The 22,193-nt window shown below is 45.1% G+C and overlaps 1 protein-coding gene across 1 annotated transcript; it reads right to left on the bottom strand.

Moving 5' to 3' along the window:
* Window positions 1–4,729: 4,729 nt before the first annotated feature.
* Window positions 4,730–22,101, bottom strand: mmp21 (matrix metallopeptidase 21). Its single transcript, XM_045701160.1, has 9 exons — window positions 21,345–22,101; window positions 16,483–19,453; window positions 14,945–15,097; window positions 14,406–14,545; window positions 11,677–11,818; window positions 9,981–10,110; window positions 8,435–8,562; window positions 6,607–6,779; window positions 4,730–5,538 (listed from the first exon to the last, which is right to left on the bottom strand). The coding sequence occupies exons 1-9, from the start codon at window positions 21,495–21,497 to the stop codon at window positions 5,227–5,229; spliced, it is 4,302 nt and encodes a 1,433-aa protein (XP_045557116.1). The 5' UTR covers window positions 21,498–22,101; the 3' UTR covers window positions 4,730–5,226.
* Window positions 22,102–22,193: the final 92 nt, after the last annotated feature.

Raw genomic sequence — 22,193 nt, 5'->3', positions numbered from 1 at the left:
CCCGCACTATTCAATCTATCTCCGGAAAATACTGGTGGCCCACCTTGGAGCAGGACGTCACTCGCTACGTCAACTCCTGTTCGGTATGTGTCCAAACTAAATCTCCCCCACATGCTCCAGCAGGGAAACTCCTTCCCGTGCCTCAGCTTCCCTGGTCTCATCTGTCCATTGATTTTGTCACTAATGTCCCCTCCTCTGATGGTTTTTACTACCCTTTTGGTGGCTGTGGATAGATTCTCTAAATCCTGGCGTTTTATCCTTCTCTCTGGTCTCCCTACCTCTCTCCAGGTCGCTGAGGCACTGTTCCAGCAGGTCTTCTGGCACTATGGCCTTCCGGAGGACATCGTCTCCAATCGTGGTCCCTAAATCACGTCACGAAGAAGCTGGGAGTCACGGTCAGCCTCACTTCCGGGGACCGGCCTCAGTCTAATGGGCAGATGGAGAAGATAAACCAGGATCTGGGGAGGTTCCTGAGGAGTCACTGCCAAGACTGGCAGGGGGAGTGGGCCCGATTTATTCCCTGGGATGAGTATGCTCAGAATTCATTGCGTCACTCCTCCACCGGGCTGACTCCCTTCAAGTGTGTTCTGGGTTATCAACCAGCCCTGGCTCCGTGGACCCAGAGCCAGACCAAATCTCCTGCAGTGGACAATTGGTTCAGGCGAGCAGAAGAGGTTTGGAACAATGCCCACATGAGGCTCCAGCGTGCTGTCCGCCGCCAGAAGGAGCAAGCGGATCACCACCGCAGTGAGGCTCCCGTGTTCCATCCTGGTGATCGCATCTGGATCTCCACCAGGAACCTCCCACTCTGCCTGTCCTGTAAGAAGCTGAGCCCCCAGTTTGTGGGGGCCGTTCAAGGTCCTCCGGAGGGTCAACGAGGATCTCACTCCACTTTTCACTGCTACGTCTACTCCCACTTACCTCGACTTGGAAGAGTTCCAGTGTCGTTTTGAATAGTCATAGCCAGCTAGCTAACGTAGCATCTCTCTGTTTGAGCAGGGTGTTTAAGTAGGCTAAATAAGCTAGCTGCATTTGCTAGCTAAGTAAGTGAAACTGAAAGTGAAAAAGAGTTACTCTCTCTCTTGCTACTTTGTTCAAAACTGTTCAACTAGTGTCTTTCTCTCTCTTTGAGCAAACTACTCACCACATTTTATGAACTACAGTGCTAGCTAGCAGTAGCTTATGCTTTCAGTACTAGATTAATTGTCTGATCCTTTGATTGGGTGGACAACGTCAGTTCATGCTGCAAGAGCTCTGATAGGTTGGAAGACATCCTTCGGAAGTTGTCACAGTTACTGTGTAAGTCTATGGAAGGGGGTGAGAACCATGAGCCTCCTAGGTTCTGTATTGAAGTCAATGTACCCAGAGGAGGACAGAAGCTAGCTGTGCTCCGGCTACACCATGGTGCTACTCTACAGAGTGCTGTTGAGGCTACTGTAGACCATTGCAAAACAGTGTATTTTGATTAGGGTTGCAAAATTCCGGGAACTTTCAATAAATTCCCTGGTAAACCTACTTCTACTTGGATAGATAGGAGGTGGAGGTTGGTATCCTATATTAGGTAGGCCTACTGCTACTTGGATAGATAGGAGGTGGAGGTTGGTATCCTATATTAGGTAGTCCTACTGCTACTTGGATAGATAGGTGGAGGTTGGTATCCTGTATTAGGTAGTCCTACTGCTACTTGGATAGATAGGAGGTGGAGGTTGCAAGCATGGAGGTAGTATCTATCTACAGTATCTAACTCTATGGTTGGAAGCATGGAGGTAGATAGTATCTATAATATCTAACTCTATGGTTGGAAGCATGGAGGTAGTATCTATCTACAGTATCTAACTCTATGGTTGGAAGCATGGAGGTAGATAGTATCTATAATATCTAACTCTATGGTTGGAAGCATGGAGGTAGTATCTATCTACAGTATCTAACTCTATGGTTGGAAGCATGGAGGTAGATAGTATCTATAATATCTAACTCTATGGTTGGAAGCATGGAGGTAGTATCTATCTACAGTATCTAACTCTATGGTTGGAAGCATGGAGGTAGATAGTATCTATAATAACTAACTCTATGGTTGGAAGCATGGAGGTAGTATCTATCTACAGTATCTAACTCTATGGTTGGAAGCATGGAGGTAGTATCTATCTACAGTATCTAACACTATGGTTGGAAGCATGGAGGTAGATAGTGTCTATAATATCTAACTCTATGGTTGGAAGCATGGAGGTAGATAGTGTCTATAATATCTAACTCTATGGTTGGAAGCATGGATGTAGATAGTGTCTATAATATCTAACTCTATGGTTGGAAGCATGGAGGTAGATAGTGTCTATAATATCTAACTCTATGGTTGGAAGCATGGAGGTAGATAGTATCTATAATATCTAACTCTATGGTTGGAAGCATGGAGGTAGTATCTATCTACAGTATCTAACTATATGGTCAGAAGCATGGAGGTAGATAGTGTCTACAGTCAATCAATCACATTTATTTATAAAGCCCCTTTTACATCAGCCAGAAACCCAGCCTAAAACCCCAAACAGCAAGCAATGCAGATGTAAAAGCACAGTATCAAACTCTATGGTTGCAAGTCAATACAAGTCATTACTTGGCACTGATTCTCCTCATAGGCAGAACCAATATGAGTTTGACCTAAAAGTCATGCTACTGAGTGAATTACATCTCGATTCACAACCCTTCTCCCAAAGTGTGCACCCACACACCTACTTGCATGGATTTAGCAATGCTGGAAACTCCTTCCTGCCAATGCATCCACACCTATCCTAGGTGTGTTCAAGTGCACACTTCAGGAGAAGGGTGGAGAAGTGGGATGTAGCCCTTGTGTTGTCTCTGAACCACCTCTACTCCTAGCCCTGTCGCCGAAGCCTTGTGTTCTCTCTCTGAACCACCTCTACTCATAGCCCTGTAGCTGAAGCCTTGTGTTCTCTCTCTGAACCACCTCTACTCCTAGCCCTGTAGCTGAAGCCTTGTGTTCTCTCTCTGAACCACCTCTACTCCTAGCCCTGTAGCTGAAGCCTTGTGTTCTCTCTGAACCACCTCTACTCCTAGCCCTGTAGCCGAAGCCTTGTCTCTCTCTGAACCACCTCTACTCCTAGCCCTGTAGCTGAAGCCTTGTGTTCTCTCTGAACCACCTCTACTCCTAGCCCTGTAGCTGAAGCCTTGTGTTCTCTCTGAACCACCTCTACTCCTAGCCCTGTAGCTGAAGCCTACACCAGTATTCACATTTAAGTGCTACTCTCTGGCATACTAGTGTTCACAGTGGAGTTCAAATTGAGGACAAAACATTGAAATGTTTGTAGAATATTTATTGAGGAAATGCATAGAAACCGTGACAGGAAATACATGTATTTCCGTGACGTAATTCAAAAATAATTTTGGACTGACCGATGTAGATATGTTCAATTATATGCAACTTAAAAGTTACATATCACAAAATTACGATTTGAAATCTTTTGGACATCAAAGCAACCTTGAGAGAATCATATTTCAGTCAGAAAAGGATGTTCATACCGGATGATGTTGAAGGCTGTAGATGAAGGATCCAGGAGGGGAATGAAAAGGGACCAGATGAAGCAGAGGGCTACAGATGAAGGACCCACGAGGGGAATGAAAATGGACCAGATGAAGCAGAGGGCTACAGATGAAGGATCCAGGAGGGGAATGAAAATGGACCAGATGAAGCAGAGGGCTACAGATGAAGGACCCAGGAGGGGAATGAAAATGGACCAGATGAAGCAGAGGGCTACAGATGAAGGACCCAGGAGGGGAATGAAAATGGACCAGATGAAGCAGAGGGCTACAGATGAAGGACCCAGGAGGGGAATGAAAATGGACCAGATGAAGCAGAGGGCTACAGATGAAGGATCCAGGAGGGGAATGAAAATGGACCAGATGAAGCAGAGGGCTACAGATGAAGTATCCAGGGGCTGGACTCTGTAGAGTTTGGCTTGGAGTCTGAGCTACACATCATCGCCAAGCCGTTGTAGTTAGGCTGCTGTGGTGATGGCGATCCCTAGTGATGGGACGATTGATACAGGATCTCCGATGCAGTTTTCAAAGCACTACTGATCCGAACACAACGTACCGATGCTCGTTTCAAGGTAGCATTATCACGTGATCAATGACCGTCCGAAACCTTCGTTTGATTACGTGGTTTTTCAACTTGTGTATCGTAAAATGCGAGATTCCACAGATTTTTCAGTGGTTTCGGTGCTTTCTTCGATTCCAAGTTGCTTTCAAACACCGACCTTTACTTGGACACCTGACAATGTAGTGTGAGTTCATGTTTTGCTTCAATATCATTATTTTTTGTTTGCAATACTAACAATTTTGTTCTCGAATTCAAAAGGTTTGCTTGATAATAAAGGCACAAAAGTAATTCCATAAAAATGGTGATAAATTGAATATACGGCTAACCCTACCTTCTGTATTGTGCAGGAATACTTGCTAAAAAAAACTGTTTGAATAGAGACAGAGTTTAATGGCACTAAAAAGTGAAACAGTGATATTCAAATGACAATTTTAACTTTATAAAATCTTACAAAATCAGCCATCCTATTGATTATTTTACCAGAAAACAAATATCCCCGTGTTTAGAATTTGCTGTTACCATAGAGATTTCACAAATCAATCATTCCAGAATGTGTTCTGTGGTATTGATAAATGAAGCCAATCACACAAAGACAACAGCAGCATTTTTTGTGGTTGTTACAAATCTTTAATAGGGAACATGTTTCTGATCTCAGCCTAATAAAAAACTGCGTTTTCAGAGTTTGTTTTTGTCAATTAAATTCAGTCCATATAATACAACTGATTTTATATAAATAAAACGTTTACAACATAGAAAAAAATAAGAAAGAACATTCCAAAAGGCATTATTGTCTTCAACAACCTATGTGTAAACTATTAAAATAACAACAATGTCTTTGAAACAACTAAATATATATTGTTGACATGTATAAGGTTGATAATAGTTAACAATAGTTATCATAATGAATGAAATGTGTTGTAGACTAATACATCTTATAATATAATGGATATAAGTCAGATTCCTAGTCAACCAGCGGTCACTTTGGGTACTCTGTTGTCATAGCCACAGGGCCAGTCTGTGCTCCTCACTCAGTGTCATGTTTGGAGTTGGTAAGAGTGCAGACCGATCTCGGTCCAGGATCCCCTAATCCCACAGTTCCCTCATAGCCCCCCCTCTCAGCGACGAGCCACTTTCAGAGCCGAGGAGTGAACGTTACAAATGTCAAACCACTGTTCCTCCACCTTCCTGCGTGGCAGCAGGCCGTTGCGTGGCAGCGACGGTCTCCTCCAGCGGTCTCTGCTTCTCCCCACCACCCTCCAGAACTGTGTATCCTTGAACAGAAAGACAGCGTTGTGTGTATAGGAGAAGTAGGCGGCGTCTATGTTACCGCCCGGGTGATCCCCAGACGTTACTGCTGGGAACACAGCTGTGATCTTCCTTGGGAAGCCTGGGGCCAAGCTGTTGGCTGTCACGTCGAACACATACACCTGTAAGGAACATATTTACATATTTAGATGACAGGAGGAAGAACAAAATAAAGAACTGCTGAAAAAAATGTATGAGGCTGGTGATAAATGTACTAAACAACAAGATGGAAAATCATAAATTTATCAAAACAAACAACTCCGACGGGGATTTTCTGAGGAACACAATATTTTCACGTGTCGTGTTTTAACAACTGATTCATGCATTTTTTCCCCTTCCCCTAAAGGAGGAATGTTTAAACTCTGTGGAGGATGATGTAGCCTTTACAGAACTGGTTTTATGGTGAGAGATCTGCTGAGGAACATTTCAAATGTAACAAATTAATCTTTATTTAAAGTGCTTTTAAAATCACTAAACACTTTGCATTTAAACAACCAAATCAGGCAGATAAATGAAAAACAAACAGGAAGGAGATTAATAAAGAACATAAAACATAAATCCACAATATGTTAATGACATATGGCTTATCAACAACATGTTAATGACATATGGCTAATCCACAATATGCAAATGACATATGGCTAATCCACAATATGCAAATGACATATGGCTAATCCACAATATGTTAATGACATATGGCTAGTCAACAATATGTTAATGACATATGGCTAGTCAACAATATGTTAATGACATATGGCTAATCCACAACATGTTAATGACATATGGCTAATCCACAACATGTTAATGACATATGGCTAATCCACAATATGTTAATGACATATGGCTAGTCAACAATATGTTAATGACATATGGCTAGTCAACAATATGTTAATGACATATGGCTAATCCACAATATGTTAATGACATATGGCTAATCAACAATATGTTAATGACATATGGCTAATCAGCAATATGTTACTGACATATGGCTAATCCACAACATGTTAATGACATATGGCTAATCCACAATATGTTAATGACATATGGCTAATCAACAATATGTTAATGACATATGGCTAATCAGCAATATGTTACTGACATATGGCTAATCAACGATATGTTAATGACATATGGCTAATCAACGATATGTTAATGACATATGGCTAATCAACGATATGTTAATGACTTACATAAGTGCCCTTGAAGAAGTAGATGTGGTAGTCCCTCCTGTCATAGAAGGCTGTGTCTATAGGACTGGGCACCCCTGGGAACCCCTCAGAGATGAGTCTAGGGTAGAGGTGTCCTTCAGGGTCCACTGTCAACACCTGGTCATTGTCATCGTCATACCTCCAGTACTGGGTGCCTAGCGTACACAAGGAGATATACATAAAAAATAAAAAAAACGAAACTAAAAATAATCAATTAAAACAGCCATATGATAGAGTAGGTCTGGATAACGATTTACAGCCAGAGTTGAACGTCAAGAGGGTTTCAAGCCTCCTACAGATGGAAACACAGTCAAGAGGGAGACTCAAGCCTCTAACAGATGGAAACACAGTCAAGAGGGAGACTCAAGCCTCTAACAGATGGAAACACAGTCAAGAGGGAGACTCAAGCCTCTAACAGATGGAAACACAGTCAAGAGGGAGACTCAAGCCTCTAACAGATGGAAACACAGTCAAGAGGGAGACTCAAGCCTCTAACTGATGGAAACACAGTGAAGAGGGAGACTCAAGCCTCCTACAGATGGAAACACAGTCAAGAGGGAGATCAAGCCTCCTACAGATGGAAACACAGTCAAGAGGGAGACTCAAGCCTCTAACAGATGGAAACACAGTCAAGAGGGAGACTCAAGCCTCTAACTGATGGAAACACAGTCAAGAGGGAGACTCAAGCCTCTAACAGATGGAAACACAGTCAAGAAAGAGACTCATGCCTCTAACAGATGGAAACACAGTCAAGAGGGAGACTCAAGCCTCTAACAGATGGAAACACAGTCAAGAGGGAGACTCAAGCCTCTAACAGATGGAAACACAGTCAAGAGGGAGACTTAAGCCTCTAACAGATGGAAACACAGTCAAGAGGGAGATCAAGCCTCCTACAGATGGAAACACATTCAAGAGGGAGACTCAAGCCTCTAACAGATGGAAACACAGTAAAGAGGAAGACTCAAGCCTCTAACAGATGGAAACACAGTCAAGAGAGGGACTCAAGCCTCTAACAGATGGAAACACAGTCAAGAGGGAGACTCAATCCTCTAACAGATGGAAACACAGTCAAGAGAGGGACTCAAGCCTCTAACAGATGGAAACACAGTCAAGAGGGAGACTTAAGCCTCCAACAGATGGAAACACAGTCAAGAGGGAGACTCAAGCCTCTAACAGATGGAAACACAGTCAAGAGGGAGACTCAAGCCTCTAACAGATGGAAACACAGTCAAGAGGGAGACTCAAGCCTCTAACAGATGGAAACACAGTCAAGAGGGAGACTCAAGCCTCCAACAGATGGAAACACAATCAAGAGGGAGACTCAAGCCTCTAACAGATGGAAACACAGTCAAGAGGGAGACTCAAGCCTCTAACAGATGGAAACACAGTCAAGAGGGAGACTCAAGCCTCCAACAGATGGAAACACAGTCAAGAGGGAGACTCAAGCCTCTAACAGATGGAAACACAGTCAAGAGGGAGACTCAAGCCTCTAACAGATGGAAACACAGTCAAAAGGGAGACTCAAGCCTCCAACAGATGGAAACACAGTCAAGAGGGAGATCAAGCCTCCTACAGATGGAAACACAGTCAAGAGGGAGACTCAAGCCTCTAACAGATGGAAACACAGTCAAGAGGGAGACTCAAGCCTCTAACAGATGGAAACACAGTCAAGACAAATAGACAGAGAGAGAGAGAGAGAGAGAGAGAGAGAGCGAGAGACACAGAGAGAGAGAGAGACAGAGACAGACAGAGAGAGAAAGAGAGAGAGAGACAGAGAGAGATAGAGGTTTACTGTAGTCAGTTCCATTACCTTTAAAGAAGTAGACAGCATCAGTGTTCCTGTTCCACACGTGAACACATGCGTCTACCCCGTCGGTGGGTATGCCGTGCCAGCCCACCTGAAGAGCCACCGGGTCACCATAGCGGGTTCGGTTGGTCCTGTCCTCATACAGAGAGAGGAATGATTTGAACCTTCTCAATGAAGAACCATATACTTACGTGCATTTTGAAAAATGCAGATGTTTATCTTTATATTTTTGGGAATGTGTATACAACATAATGAATGTAATTGTACATAAACTACATGACCAAAAGTATGTGGACACCTGCTCGTTCAACATCTCATTCCAAAACCCTGGGCATTAATATGGAGTTGGTTCCCCCTTTGCTGCTATAACAGCCTCCCCTCTTCTGGGAAGGTTTTCCACTAGATGTTGGAACATTGCTGCGGGGACTGACTTCCATTCAACCACATTAGAATTAGTGAGGTCGGGCACTGATTTTGGGCGATTAGGCCTGGCTCGCATTTGGCGTTCCAATTCAACCCAAAGGTGTTCGATGGGGTTGAGGTCAGGGCTCTGTACAGGCCTTCAAGTTCTTCCACACCGATCTCAGCAAACCATTTCTGTATGGACCTCGCTTTGTGCACGGGGGCATTGTCATGCTGAAACAGGAAAGGGCCTTCCCCAAACTGTTGCCATGACGTTGGAAGAACGGAATCATCTAGAATGTCATTGTATGCTGTAGCGTTAAGATTTTCCTTGATTGGAACTAAGGGGCCCGAACCATGAAAAACATCCCCAGACCATTATTCCTCTTCCACCAAACTTTACAGTTGGCACTATGCATTGGGGCAGGTAGCGTACTCCTGGCATCCGCCAAACCCAGATTAGTCCGTCGGACTGCCAGATGGTGAAGCGTGATTCATCACTCCAGAGAACGCGTTTCCACTGCTTAAGAGTCCAATGGTGGCGAGCTTTACACCACTCCAGCCGACGCTTGACATTGCGCATGGTGATCTTAGGCTTGTGTGTGGCTGCTCGGCCATGGAAACCCATTTCTGAAGAACAGTTCTTGTGCTGATGTTGCTTCCAGAGGCAGTTTAGAACTCGGTAGTGAGTGTTGTAACCAAGGACAGGCGATTTTTACGTGTTTCAGCACTCGCTGGTCCCGTTCTGTGAGCTTGAGTGGCCTACCACTTTGCGGCTTAGCCGTTATTACTCTTAGAGGTTTCCACTTCACAATAACAGGCCTCAAGTTGGCACATGATTCCATATGTGTTATTTCATAGTTTTGATGTCTTCACTATTATTCTACAACATAGGAAATAGTAAAACTAAACAAAAATCCTTGAATGAGTAGGTGTTCAAAAACTTTTGACTGGTACTGTATATATATATAAATATTTCAACCTCTTTTCCATACTTTTTATAATGAAGTCTATCTCATTGTTTTCAAAATATACATATATAGTTGTTGGTCTGTAGGAATTAATTGACACACACCCGAAGTCGTTGAAGAGGTGCTGACTAACGGAAAGGTCAACTTTAAGATTGTCATTATTTGTCCATTTTTACCTGTTCTCATAGAGCCAGTACCAACCGTCCCTCATGAAGTAGGTGTTGAAACGGATCACCACCTCACCGTACTGGGTTCGCTCCTTCCTGATCCAGTCAAACACTGTGTTGAACTGGCCCTTACAGCCCCCTAGAGGGAAACAGACCAGACAATGTGTTGAACTGGCCCTTACAGTGCCCTAGAGGGAAACAGACCAGACAATGTGTTGAACTGGCCCTTACAGCCCCCTAGAGGGAAACAGACCAGACAATGTGTTGAACTGGCCCTTACAGCCCCCTAGAGGGAAACAGACCAGACAATGTATTGAACCTTACAGCCCCCTAGAAGGAAACAGACCAGACAATGTATTGAACCTTACAGCCCCCTAGAGGGAAACAAACCAGACAATGTGTTGAACCTCCCTAGAGGGAAACAGACCAGACAATGTATTGAACCTTACAGCCCCCTAGAGGGAAACAAACCAGACAATGTGTTGAACCTCCCTAGAGGGAAACAGACCAGACAATGTGTTGAACCTTACAGCCCCCTAGAGGGAAACAAACCAGACAATGTGTTGAACCTTACAGTCCCCTAGAGGGAAACAGACCAGACAATGTGTTGAACCTCCCTAGAGGGAAACAGACCAGACAATGTGTTGAACCTTACAGTCCCCTAGAAGGAAACAGACCAGACACTGTTTTGAACCTTACAGCCCCCTAGAAGGAAACAGACCAATGTGTTGAACCTTACAGTCCCCTAGAGGGAAACAAACCAATGTGTTGAACCTTACAGCCCCCTAGAAGGAAACAGACCAATGTGTTGAACCTTACAGTCCCCTAGAGGGAAACAGACCAGACAATGTGTTGAACCTTACAGTCCCCTAGAGGGAAACAGACCAGACAATGTGTTGAACCTTACAGCCCCCTAGAGGGAAACAAACCAGACAATGTGTTGAACCTTACAGTCCCCTAGAGGGAAACAGACCAGACAATGTGTTGAACCTTACAGTCCCCTAGAGGGAAACAGACCAGACAATGTGTTGAACCTTACAGTCCCCTAGAAGGAAACAGACCGATGTGTTGAACATTACAGTCCCCTAGAAGGAAACAGACCAGACAATGTGTTGAACCTTACAGTCCCCTAGAAGGAAACAGACCAGACAATGTGTTGAACCTTACAGTCCCCTAGAGGGAAACAGACCAGACAATGTGTTGAACCTTACAGTCCCCTAGAGGGAAACAGACCAGACAATGTGTTGAACCTTACAGTCCCCTAGAAGGAAACAGACCAGACAATGTGTTGAGCCTTACAGCCCCCTAGAGGGAAACAGACCAGACAATGTGTTGAACCTTACAGCCCCCTAGAAGGAAACAGACCGATGTGTTGAACCTTACAGTCCCGTAGAAGGAAACAGACCAGACAATGTGTTGAGCCTTACAGCCCCCTAGAGGGAAACAGACCAGACAATGTGTTGAACCTTACAGCCCCCTAGAAGGAAACAGACCAGACAATGTGTTGAACCTTACAGCCCCCTAGAAGGAAACAGACCGATGTGTTGAACCTTACAGTCCCGTAGAAGCCAGGCAGCCAGACAGACAGACAGACAGATAGATGGTAGGTAAGCAGGTATAGGTAGGTAGGCAGGCTGTATATTCCTGTTTTGTCCACTAGGTGGTAATTGTTCCACAACTTTCACATACAGTGGCTCTCTCCTACCATAGAGGTGCTGTATGGCCTTCCTGTCCATCCAGTTTATCTCGAAGCCTGATTCCTGGGGCAGGTAACTGGGTTGCATAATGGAACCAGTCCTGTAGATGTGAGGCAGGCCCAGGACATGGCCTATCTCATGCACTGCCACCTGACAGATGGAAAAACAACGGTAGTATTCAGGGTTAATTACATTTGACTAATTTACAGGAGCAATTAGGGTTAAGTACCTTGACTAAGGGCACACTGACAGATTTTTCCCCTAGTCGACTTGGGGACTCAAACCATTCACTTTTCAGGTACTGGCCAAACCACTAGGCTACCTGATAGTTCTCACTCAGCCCTGACATTTAACCACTAGGCTACCTGATAGTTCTCACTCAGCCCTGACATTTAACCACTAGGCTACCTGGTAGTGCTCACTCAGCCCTGACATTTAACCACTAGGCTACCTGATAGTTCTCTCTCAGCCCTGACATTTAACCACTAGGCTACCTGATAGTTCTCACTCAGCCCTGACTTTTAACTACTAGGCTACCTGATAGTGCTCACTCAGCCTTGACATTTAACCACTAGGCTACCTGATAGTTCTCACTCAGCCCTGACATTTAACCACTAGGCTACCTGGTAGTGCTCACTCAGCCCTGACATTTAACCACTAGGCTACCTGATAGTTCTCACTCAGCCCTGACATTTAACCACTAGGCTACCTGATAGTTCTCACTCAGCCCTGACATTAACCACTAGGCTACCTGATAGTGCTCACTCAGCCCTGACATTTAACCACTAGGCTACCTGATAGTGCTCACTCAGCCCTGACATTTAACCACTAGGCTACCTGATAGTGCTCACTCAGCCCTGACATTTAACCACTAGGCTACCTGATAGTTCTCACTTAGCCCTGACATTTAACCACTAGGCTACCTGATAGAGCTCACTCAGCCCTAACATTTAACCACTAGGCTACCTGATAGTGCTCACTCAGCCCTGACATTTAACCACTAGGCTACCTGATAGTTCTCACTCAGCCCTGACATTTAACCACTAGGCTACCTGATAGTGCTCACTCAGCCCTGACATTTAACCACTAGGCTACCTGATAGAGCTCACTCAGCCCTAACATTTAACCACTAGGCTACCTGATAGTGCTCACTCAGCCCTGACATTTAACCACTAGGCTACCTGATAGTTCTCACTCAGCCCTGACATTTAACCACTAGGCTACCTGATAGTGCGCACTCAGCCCTGACATTTAACCACTAGGTTACCTGTCTCCTACCTGATAGTCCCCACTCAGCCCTGACATTTAACCACTAGGCTACCTGATAGTGCTCACTCAGCCCTGACATTTAACCACTAGGCTACCTGATAGTTCTCACTTAGCCCTGACATTTAACCACTAGGCTACCTGATAGAGCTCACTCAGCCCTAACATTTAACCACTAGGCTACCTGATAGTGCTCACTCAGCCCTGACATTTAACCACTAGGCTACCTGATAGTTCTCACTCAGCCCTGACATTTAACCACTAGGCTACCTGATAGTGCTCACTCAGCCCTGACATTTAACCACTAGGCTACCTGATAGAGCTCACTCAGCCCTAACATTTAACCACTAGGCTACCTGATAGTGCTCACTCAGCCCTGACATTTAACCACTAGGCTACCTGATAGTTCTCACTCAGCCCTGACATTTAACCACTAGGCTACCTGATAGTGCGCACTCAGCCCTGACATTTAACCACTAGGTTACCTGTCTCCTACCTGATAGTCCTCACTCAGCCCTGACATTTAACCACTAGGCTACCTGTCTCCTACCTGATAGTTCTCACTCAGCCCTGACATTTAACCACTAGGCACCTGATAGTGCTCACTCAGCCCTGACATTTAACCACTAGGCTACCTGATAGTTCTCACTCAGCCCTGACATTTAGGCTACCTGTCTCCTACCTGATAGTCCTCACTCAGCCCTGACATTTAACCACTAGGCTACCTGTCTCCTACCTGATAGTTCTCACTCAGCCCTGACATTTAACCACTAGGCTACCTGATAGTGCTCACTCAGCCCTGACATTTAACCACTAGGCTACCTGATAGTTCTCACTCAGCCCTGACATTTAACCACTAGGCTACCTGATAGTGCGCACTCAGCCCTGACATTTAACCACTAGGTTACCTGTCTCCTACCTGATAGTCCTCACTCAGCCCTGACATTTAACCACTAGGCTACCTGTCTCCTACCTGATAGTTCTCACTCAGCCTGACATTTAACCACTAGGCTACCTGATAGTGCTCACTCAGCCCTGACATTTAACCACTAGGCACCTGATAGTGCTCACTCAGCCCTGACATTTAACCACTAGGCTACCTGATAGTTCTCACTCAGCCCTGACATTTAGGCTACCTGTCTCCTACCTGATAGTCCTCACTCAGCCCTGACATTTAACCACTAGGCTACCTGTCTCCTACCTGATAGTTCTCACTCAGCCCTGACATTTAACCACTAGGCTACCTGATAGTGCTCACTCAGCCCTGACATTTAACCACTAGGCTACCTGTCTCCTACCTGATAGTTCTCACTCAGCCCTGAGGTTTTCTGGGTTTTCTAATATTTACATGAATGTAGTTTGTCTTATAAATGAACACAGGGAAGGCAGGCAGGTACAACACAAATCACAAGTCCATCAGATATTACAGATACCATCATGTTTGAATCAAAACATCCTGTCCCAAACTCACTTTGAGCAAGCTGATACCACTGCCAGTGTTAGGTGCAGTAAAATGTTCATCGTCATCAAAGTGAACGTCTCCCAGGAACCAGGCGTGAGCAAACTCTTGTCCAGTACCATCAAACTTCTGGTTGCATCCCAAGTGTCTCCCTGCATGGTTGACACACAACGAAAAGGACACACTATCTATCGTCATTGCCTCTACTAAATGTAAAGATATTTTTTTTTAAAAGACAACTTTTCAGGGAAGATATAGTATAATGAAAGACTGGTCCACGACCTGTTTGTGCTTTCCTACCAGCTGGCAACAAGACAGCATATACAGATCTGGGAACAGGCTAGAGTAGATGCAATTTGTTCATAACATTCCATTCATCCCAAATACACAGGTAATATTGTCTAAACCAAGGGATGAGAGACACGACTGGGTACCAGTCTGTTTTTGTTAACATTCCAGTCCTTGTACTCTGTGTCATTGCATTACAGGGACTGGTAAGGATAGGTATATTAGCAGAAACGGACTGGTACCCAGGCTAATACGAGACCCACCTGTGCCAAAACCCAGTTTGATGTCTACAAACTCCAGGGGAGAGAATGTGTCCTCTACAAAGTCCAGAGGAGACACCTCGCTCCACATCCTGAAGGCCAGGCTGATGATATGTCTCTGGTCCTGTATGGTCAGCTGACTGCTGTAACCCTCTCCTAGAAATGAACAAAGGCCAGCACACACTCTCTTGAATATGACATGACTCTGGTCCTGTATGGCGCAGTTGGTAAAGCACGGTGCTTGCAATACCAGGATTGTGTGTTTAACTCCTGGGTCCACCCACATACCATGTACTGAAGCTTTGTATGTATTTATCTCTTCTATTTCTTCATAGCTCAACAAACAACAACTCATAGTAACCCTCACCTATCAGCCTCATAGTAACCCTCACCCATCAGTCTCATAGCAACCCTCCATTATCAGCCTCATAGTAACCCTCACCTATCATTCTCATAGTAACCCTCACCTATCAGCCTCATAGTAACCCTCACCTATCAGCCTCATAGTAACCCTCCATTATCAGCCTCATAGTAACCCTCACCTATCAGCCTCATAGTAACCCTCACCCATCAGTCTCATAGCAACCCTCCATTATCAGCCTCATAGTAACCCTCACCTATCATTCTCATAGTAACCCTCACCTATCAGCCTCATAGTAACCCTCACCTATCAGCCTCATAGTAACCTCCATTATCAGCCTCATAGTAACCCTCACCTATCAGCCTCATAGTAACCCTCACCCATCAGTCTCATAGCAACCCTCCATTATCAGCCTCATAGTAACCCTCACCTATCATTCTCATAGTAACCCTCACCTATCAGCCTCATAGTAACCCTCACCTATCAGCCTCATAGTAACCCTCCATTATCAGCCTCATAGTAACCCTCACCTATCAGCCTCATAGTAACCCTCACCCATCAGTCTCATAGCAACCCTCCATTATCAGCCTCATAGTAACCCTCACCTATCATTCTCATAGTAACCCTCACCTATCAGCCTCATAGTAACCCTCACCTATCAGCCTCATAGTAACCCTCACCCATCAGTCTCATAGTAACCCTCCATTATCAGCCTCATAGTAATCCTCACCTATCAGTCTCATAGTAACCCTCACCTATCAGCCTCACAGTAACCCTCACCTATCAGCCTCATCGTAACCCTCACCTATCAGCCTCATAGTAACCCTCCATTATCAGCCTCATAGTAACCCTCCCTTATCAGTCTCATAGTAACCCTCCCTTTTCAGCCTCATATTAACCATCCATTATCAGCCTCATATTAACCATCCATTATCAGCCTCATAGTAACCCTAACATATCAGCCTCATAGCAACCCTCCCTTATCAGCCTCATAGTAACCCTCACCTATCGGCCTCAAAATAACACACCCTTGTCAACCTCATAGTAACCTTCCCTTATCAGCCTCACAGTAACCCTCCATTATCAGCCTCATAGTAACCCTCACATATCAGCCTCAGAGTAACCCTCCTTTATCAGCCTCATAGTAACACTACCTTTTCAGACTCATAGTAACTCTCACCTATCAGCCTCCACTTCAGCACCATTTTGGAGAAGGCCATGTTTCCCCATGCACGTCTCCCCACATGTCTCTTCTGCCTCCGCTTGGACAGCAGTGAGGCCACGCGGCTCTGATGCTGATGAGGTCTGTCAGTAGCAGTGGTAGGAAGAGGGCTCTGATGAGGTCTGTCAGTAGCAATGGTTGGAGGAGGGCTCCGATGAGGTCTGTCAGTAGCAGTGGTAGGAGGAGGGCTCCGATGAGGTCTGTCATTAGCAGTGGTAGGAGAAGGGCTCTGACGAGGTCTGTCAGTAGCAGGAAGAGGGCTCTGACGAGGTCTGTCAGTAGCAGTGGTAGGAGGAGGGCTCCGATGAGGTCTGTCAGTAGCAGTGGTAGGAGGAGGGCTCTGACGAGGTCTGTCAGTAGCAGGAAGCGGGCTCTGATGAGGTCTGTCAGTAGCAGTGATAGGAGGGCTCCGATGAGGTCTGTCAGTAGCAGTGGTAGGAGGAGGGCTCTGATGAGGTCTGTCATTAGCAGTGGTAGGAGGGCTCTGATGCTGATGAGGTCTGTCAATAGCAGTGGTAGGAGGGCTCTGAAAAGGTCTGAACGTAGCAGTGGTAAGAGGAGGGCTCTGATGAGGTCTGTCAGTAGCAATGGTATGAGGAGGGCTCTGATGCTGAAGAGGTCTGTCAGTAGCAGTGGTAGGAGAAGGGCTCCGATGAGGTCTGTCAGTACCAGTGGTAGGAGGAGAGCTCTGATGAGGTCTGTCAGTACCAGTGGTAGGAGGAGGGCTATGATGAGGTCTGTCAGTACCAGTGGTAGGAGGAGGGCTCTGATGAGGTCTGTCAGTAGCAGTGGTAGGAAGAGGGCTTGGATGAGGTCTGTCAGTAGCAGGAAGAGGGCTCCGATGAGGTCTGTCAGTAGCAGTGATAGGAGGTGGGCTCCGATGAGGTCTGTCAGTAGCAGGAAGTGGGCTCTGATGAGGTCTGTCAGTAGCAGTGGTAGGAACAGGGCTCTGATGAGGTCTGTCAGTAGCAGGAAGAGGGCTCCGATGAGGTCTGTCAGTAGCAGTGATAGGAGGTGGGCTCCGATGAGGTCTGTCAGTAGCAGGAAGAGGGCTCCGATGAGGTCTGTCAGTAGCAGTGGTAGGAGGAGGGCTCTGACGCTGATGAGGTCTGTCAGTAGCAATGGTAGGAAGAGGACTCTGATGAGGTCTGTCAGTAGCAGTGGTAGGAAGAGGGCTCTGATGAGGTCTGTCAGTAGCAGTGGTAGGAGAAGGGCTCCGATGAGGTCTCTCAGTAGCAGTGGTAGGAGGAGGGCTCCGATGAGGTCTGTCAGTACCAGTGGTAGGAGAAGGGCTCTGATGAGGTCTGTCAGTAGCAGGAAGAGGGCTCCAATGAGGTCTGTCTGTAGCAGTGATAGGAGGTGGGCTCCGATGAGGTCTGTCAGTACCAGTGGTAGGAGGAGTGCTCTGATGAGGTCTGTCAGTAGCAGTGGTAGGAAGAGGGCTCTGATGAGGTCTGTCAGTAGCAGGAAGAGGGCTCCGATGAGGTCTGTCAGTAGCAGTGATAGGAGGTGGGCTCCGATGAGGTCTGTCAGTAGCAGGAAGAGGGCTCCGATGAGGTCTGTCAGTAGCAGTGGTAGGCGGAGGGCTCTGACGCTGATGAGATCTGTCAGTAGCAATGGTGGGAAGAGGACTCTGATGAGGTCTGTCAGTAGCAGTGGTAGGAAGAGGGCTCTGATGAGGTCTGTCAGTAGCAGTGGTAGGAGAAGGGCTCCGATGAGGTCTGTCAGTAGCAGTGGTAGGAGGAGGGCTCCGATGAGGTCTGTCAGTACCAGTGGTTGGAGAAGGGCTCCGATGAGGTCTGTCAGTAGCAGGAAGAGGGCTCCGATGAGGTCTGTCAGTAGCAGTGATAGGAGGTGGGCTCCGATGAGGTCTGTCAGTACCAGTGGTAGGAGGAGGGCTCCGATGAGGTCTGTCAGTAGCAGGAAGAGAGCTCCGATGAGGTCTGTCAGTAGCAGTGGTAGGAGAAGGGCTCCAATGAGGTCTGTCAGTAGCAGTGGTAGGAGGAGGGCTCTGATGAGGTCTGTCAGTAGCAGGAAGACGGCTCCGATGAGGTCTGTCAGTACCAGTGGTAGGAGGAGGGCTCTGATGAGGTCTGTCAGTAGCAGTGGTAGGAGGAGGGCTCTGATGAGGTCTGTCAGTAGCAGTGGTAGGAGGATGGCTCCGATGAGGTCTGTCAGTAGCAGTGGTAGGAAGAGGACTCCGATGAGGTCTGTCAGTAGGACTGGTAGGGTCGTTCACTGTGTGACTCTGTGTGTTGCTGTTATTCTCTGTGTCGTTTATAGCAGAATCATTGAGAGTATCACCTACTGGGTCGTAATATTCTGTTGTGCTACTGGCAGATATATCATGTTTGTAGGTACTAAGAGTGCTATTAAAAATGTCACTGAATGTATTGGCAATCTCTGTATAGTTTCCATCAGTCCCATTAGAAATGCCAGTGAATATGTTATTGTCCAATATGTAATCAGTAGCAGAGCCATTTAAAACACCACTGAATGTACTGTTAGAGTCTTCTGAGGTGTCTGTGTTGTTAGTTAGCGAGGTGGCGGTGTTGATTCCAAGTGCTGAGCTGGTGGAGTTGTGTACTTCATCAGTAGCATCATCAGTCTCCTTATCCGGAACCCCACACCTAGGCTTGTTCATGGCAGCCTTGGTGGCGTCATCAAACAGCCCTGTGACAGACAGGCCGGATACCTTCTGGAACTCTCTGAGAGCTGAGATGAAGGCTTGGCTTTCAGTGGGATTTGGAGAGTCTTCATCATCATCATCATCAGTGTCTACACATGACAACGATGAGTCTCCCTCCTGTATCCCAGATAGGTCTTCCTCCCCAGGAAAGTCTTCATCGTTAGAAATGCCTGTTGATTCTTCAAACTGGAGCTCCTCCCAGTTCACTGGTCTTATGAAGCCATACCTTGAGAGAAATAGCTGGAAATATGGCATGTAGTTGAAACAGCTTGTAGAACTAACACCTCTAGAGCAGCTGACGGGTAATAACCTAGTCTGGGTACCAGTCTGTTTAGATAACATTCCTCTAGTCTGGGTACCAGTCCTCTAGTCTGGGTACCAGTCTGTTTAGATAACATTCCTCTAGTCTGGGTACCAGTCTGTTTAGATAACATTCCTCTAGTCTGGGTACCAGTCTGTTTAGATAACATTCCTCTAGTCTGGGTACCAGTCTGTTTAGGTAACATTCCACTAGTCTGGGTACCAGTCTGTTTAGATAACATTCCACTAGTCTGGGTACCAGTCTGTTTAGATAACATTCCACTAGTCTGGGTACCAGTCTGTTTAGATAACATTCCACTAGTCTGGGTACCAGTCTGTTTAGATAACATTCCACTAGTCTGGGTACCAGTCTGTTTAGATAACATTCCACTAGTCTGGGTACCAGTCTGTTTAGATAACATTCCACTAGTCTGGGTACCAGTCTGTTTAGATAACATTCCACTAGTCTGGGTACCAGTCTGTATAGATAACATTCCTCTAGTCTGGTATGCTATCAGGTATGTAGTTTACACTCTTATGACCTTTGGCCCATTTTTAGTTTGATTCTATTTGATTCACTCAGGGTGGATTGCACCAACATGAATTAACTCTTAAACTGGGTTTAATCAAGGTTTATCTAGTAATGTTGTTGCACTGAACTTTAAACCTCGTGTTCAATCTAATACTTCTTCTACACTGAATTTAATTTTGAAATCAAACCAAGATCAAATGTAATCTTGTTGCTCCATTGTTTTAAAAACTAATTTAAATTCAGTTTTGGGATTAAATCTAAACTGCCACTGTTTAAAAGTCATTTGTATGTCCTTTATTTTCTTTGTGATTAACAATTTTATCTCCTGTGGTTTATCATGTCCATTAAAGTCATTTGACAGAAAAGTGCAATTAATTTCATCCTTAGCCTGAAGTGAAAAGTCACTTTGCTGGCTAGCTAGCAATGACCAGTTCTGGTTTGTTTCCATAGAATTACAACATATTGCTATGGTGAATCCATTAGGACACGTATCACTGATCATAGTTTAGTGATTTAACCTTTAGATGAACTAATCCAGTCTTAAAATTAAGTGGTGCAACACATCTTTGATGAACTATGAACGTAGATGTACAAAATCTAGATTAGGTCTAATCTAAAAGCCCATCTATAATTTAGCCCAAACAACTACCTCTTCCCCTACTGTATTTATTTATTTATTTTGCTCCTTTGCACCCCATTATCTCTATTTCTACTTTGCACTATCTTCTACTACAAATCTACCATTCCAGTGTTTTACTTGCTATATTGTATTTATTTTGCCACCATGGCCTTTTTGCCTTTACCTCCCTTATCTCACCTCATGTGCTCACATTGTATATATACTTATTTTTCTACTGTATTATTGACTGTATGTTTGTTTTACTCCATGTGTAACTCTGTGTTGTTGTATGTGTCGAACTGCTTTGCTTTATCTTGGCCAGGTCGCAATTGTAAATGAGAACTTGTTCTCAACTGGCCTACCTGGTTAAATAAAGGTGAAATAAAATAAATGGATTTAAACCATGTTGGTGCAGAACACCCTCCATGTCTTGTAATGGGGTTAAACCCACACACTTATGTTAACATCCATAAAGCCTTTATAACCGCTACTGAAGATATTAGAATATCCATCATAAGCAGTCTTAACCATTATGGACAACTACATCGGCATCTCTGACCTTGTGAATGTATAATCTGCCAGACAGTATGATCTGCCATATATTGAATAACTGAACATCACATTTGCACCTAATAAAATACTGATCACTTGGAGAGAGAGAGAGAAAAAAACAGTTTTACCTCAGCATTATCCTTGTCTGTTATGAGCTCAGCCTGGTGAGAGGAAGGGATCTGTAGATCGGAATGATCCCGACTGTGGAAGAGTTTCTCAGCATCAGTGGAGCCAATGCTGGTCAACAATAATACATTTATCAGCTGGAGTAAAATCAGCATCGTAGTTGTCGCGGTGTGGTCTTGACACGGGTCAGTTTGCTGGGGTGAGAGAGACAGATAATGACCCACTGAAGAGCGAATCTTAAACCTCAACTAAATGTAAGTCTCCTTTCCAAAGTTACGCCCTTTTAACGTGACACACTTTGAAGTTTACAGAGTATCGACACTTTAATAAAGTACACCTATAGATGGCCCTTTGACTCGCAATACGCGCTCAGCTGCGAAAGGTAAACACGGGGCTGCTAAATTAAAATGTCGGCCAAACGTGAGTAACGCTTCACTGGTTACTAATGGATACGGGGCGTTTTAACTGTTGGCCTTTCATCCCGACAGTAAAGGGCGGGAAAACAACACACCTGTTTGGAACGCATGGCGCGCGTCTCTCCTCACAGCTGGATTAAAAAAAATAACGGCCATAAATAATCAATAATTATCAATAATCACCATTTAAACATATTGTTATAGTCGTGGACTAATTGTTCACTATTTATTTTCAATAATTAAATTCATCATGCTCAATTCTCAAAGTATGCACCTTTTTTTATTTTTTTATTTAACCTTTATTTAACTAGGCAAGTCAGTTAAGAACAAATTCCTATTTATAATGAGACCAACCGGGAAACAGTGGGCTTAACTGCCTTGTTCAAGGGCAGAAGGACAGATTTTTACCTTGTCAACTCAGGGATTCAATCTAGC

Source organism: Salmo salar, chromosome ssa18 (genome assembly GCF_905237065.1).
Source record: "Salmo salar chromosome ssa18, Ssal_v3.1, whole genome shotgun sequence".
Lineage (NCBI taxonomy): Eukaryota > Metazoa > Chordata > Actinopteri > Salmoniformes > Salmonidae > Salmo > Salmo salar.
This window is presented reverse-complemented; position numbering and strand designations above follow the sequence as displayed.

What these genes read in the sequence shown, in the direction of transcription:
- mmp21 (XM_045701160.1), bottom strand. Translation starts at nt 21,497, where the DNA reads ATGCTGATTTTACTCCAGCTGATAAATGTATTATTGTTGACCAGCATT. An exon ending in CAGACAAGGATAATGCTGAG is followed by an intron (nt 19,454 to 21,344) that starts GTAAAACTGTTT and finishes CCATATTTCCAG; the next exon opens with CTATTTCTCTCAAGGTATGG. An exon ending in GTGGTATCAGCTTGCTCAAA is followed by an intron (nt 11,819 to 14,405) that starts GTGAGTTTGGGA and finishes TCCATCTGTCAG; the next exon opens with GTGGCAGTGCATGAGATAGG.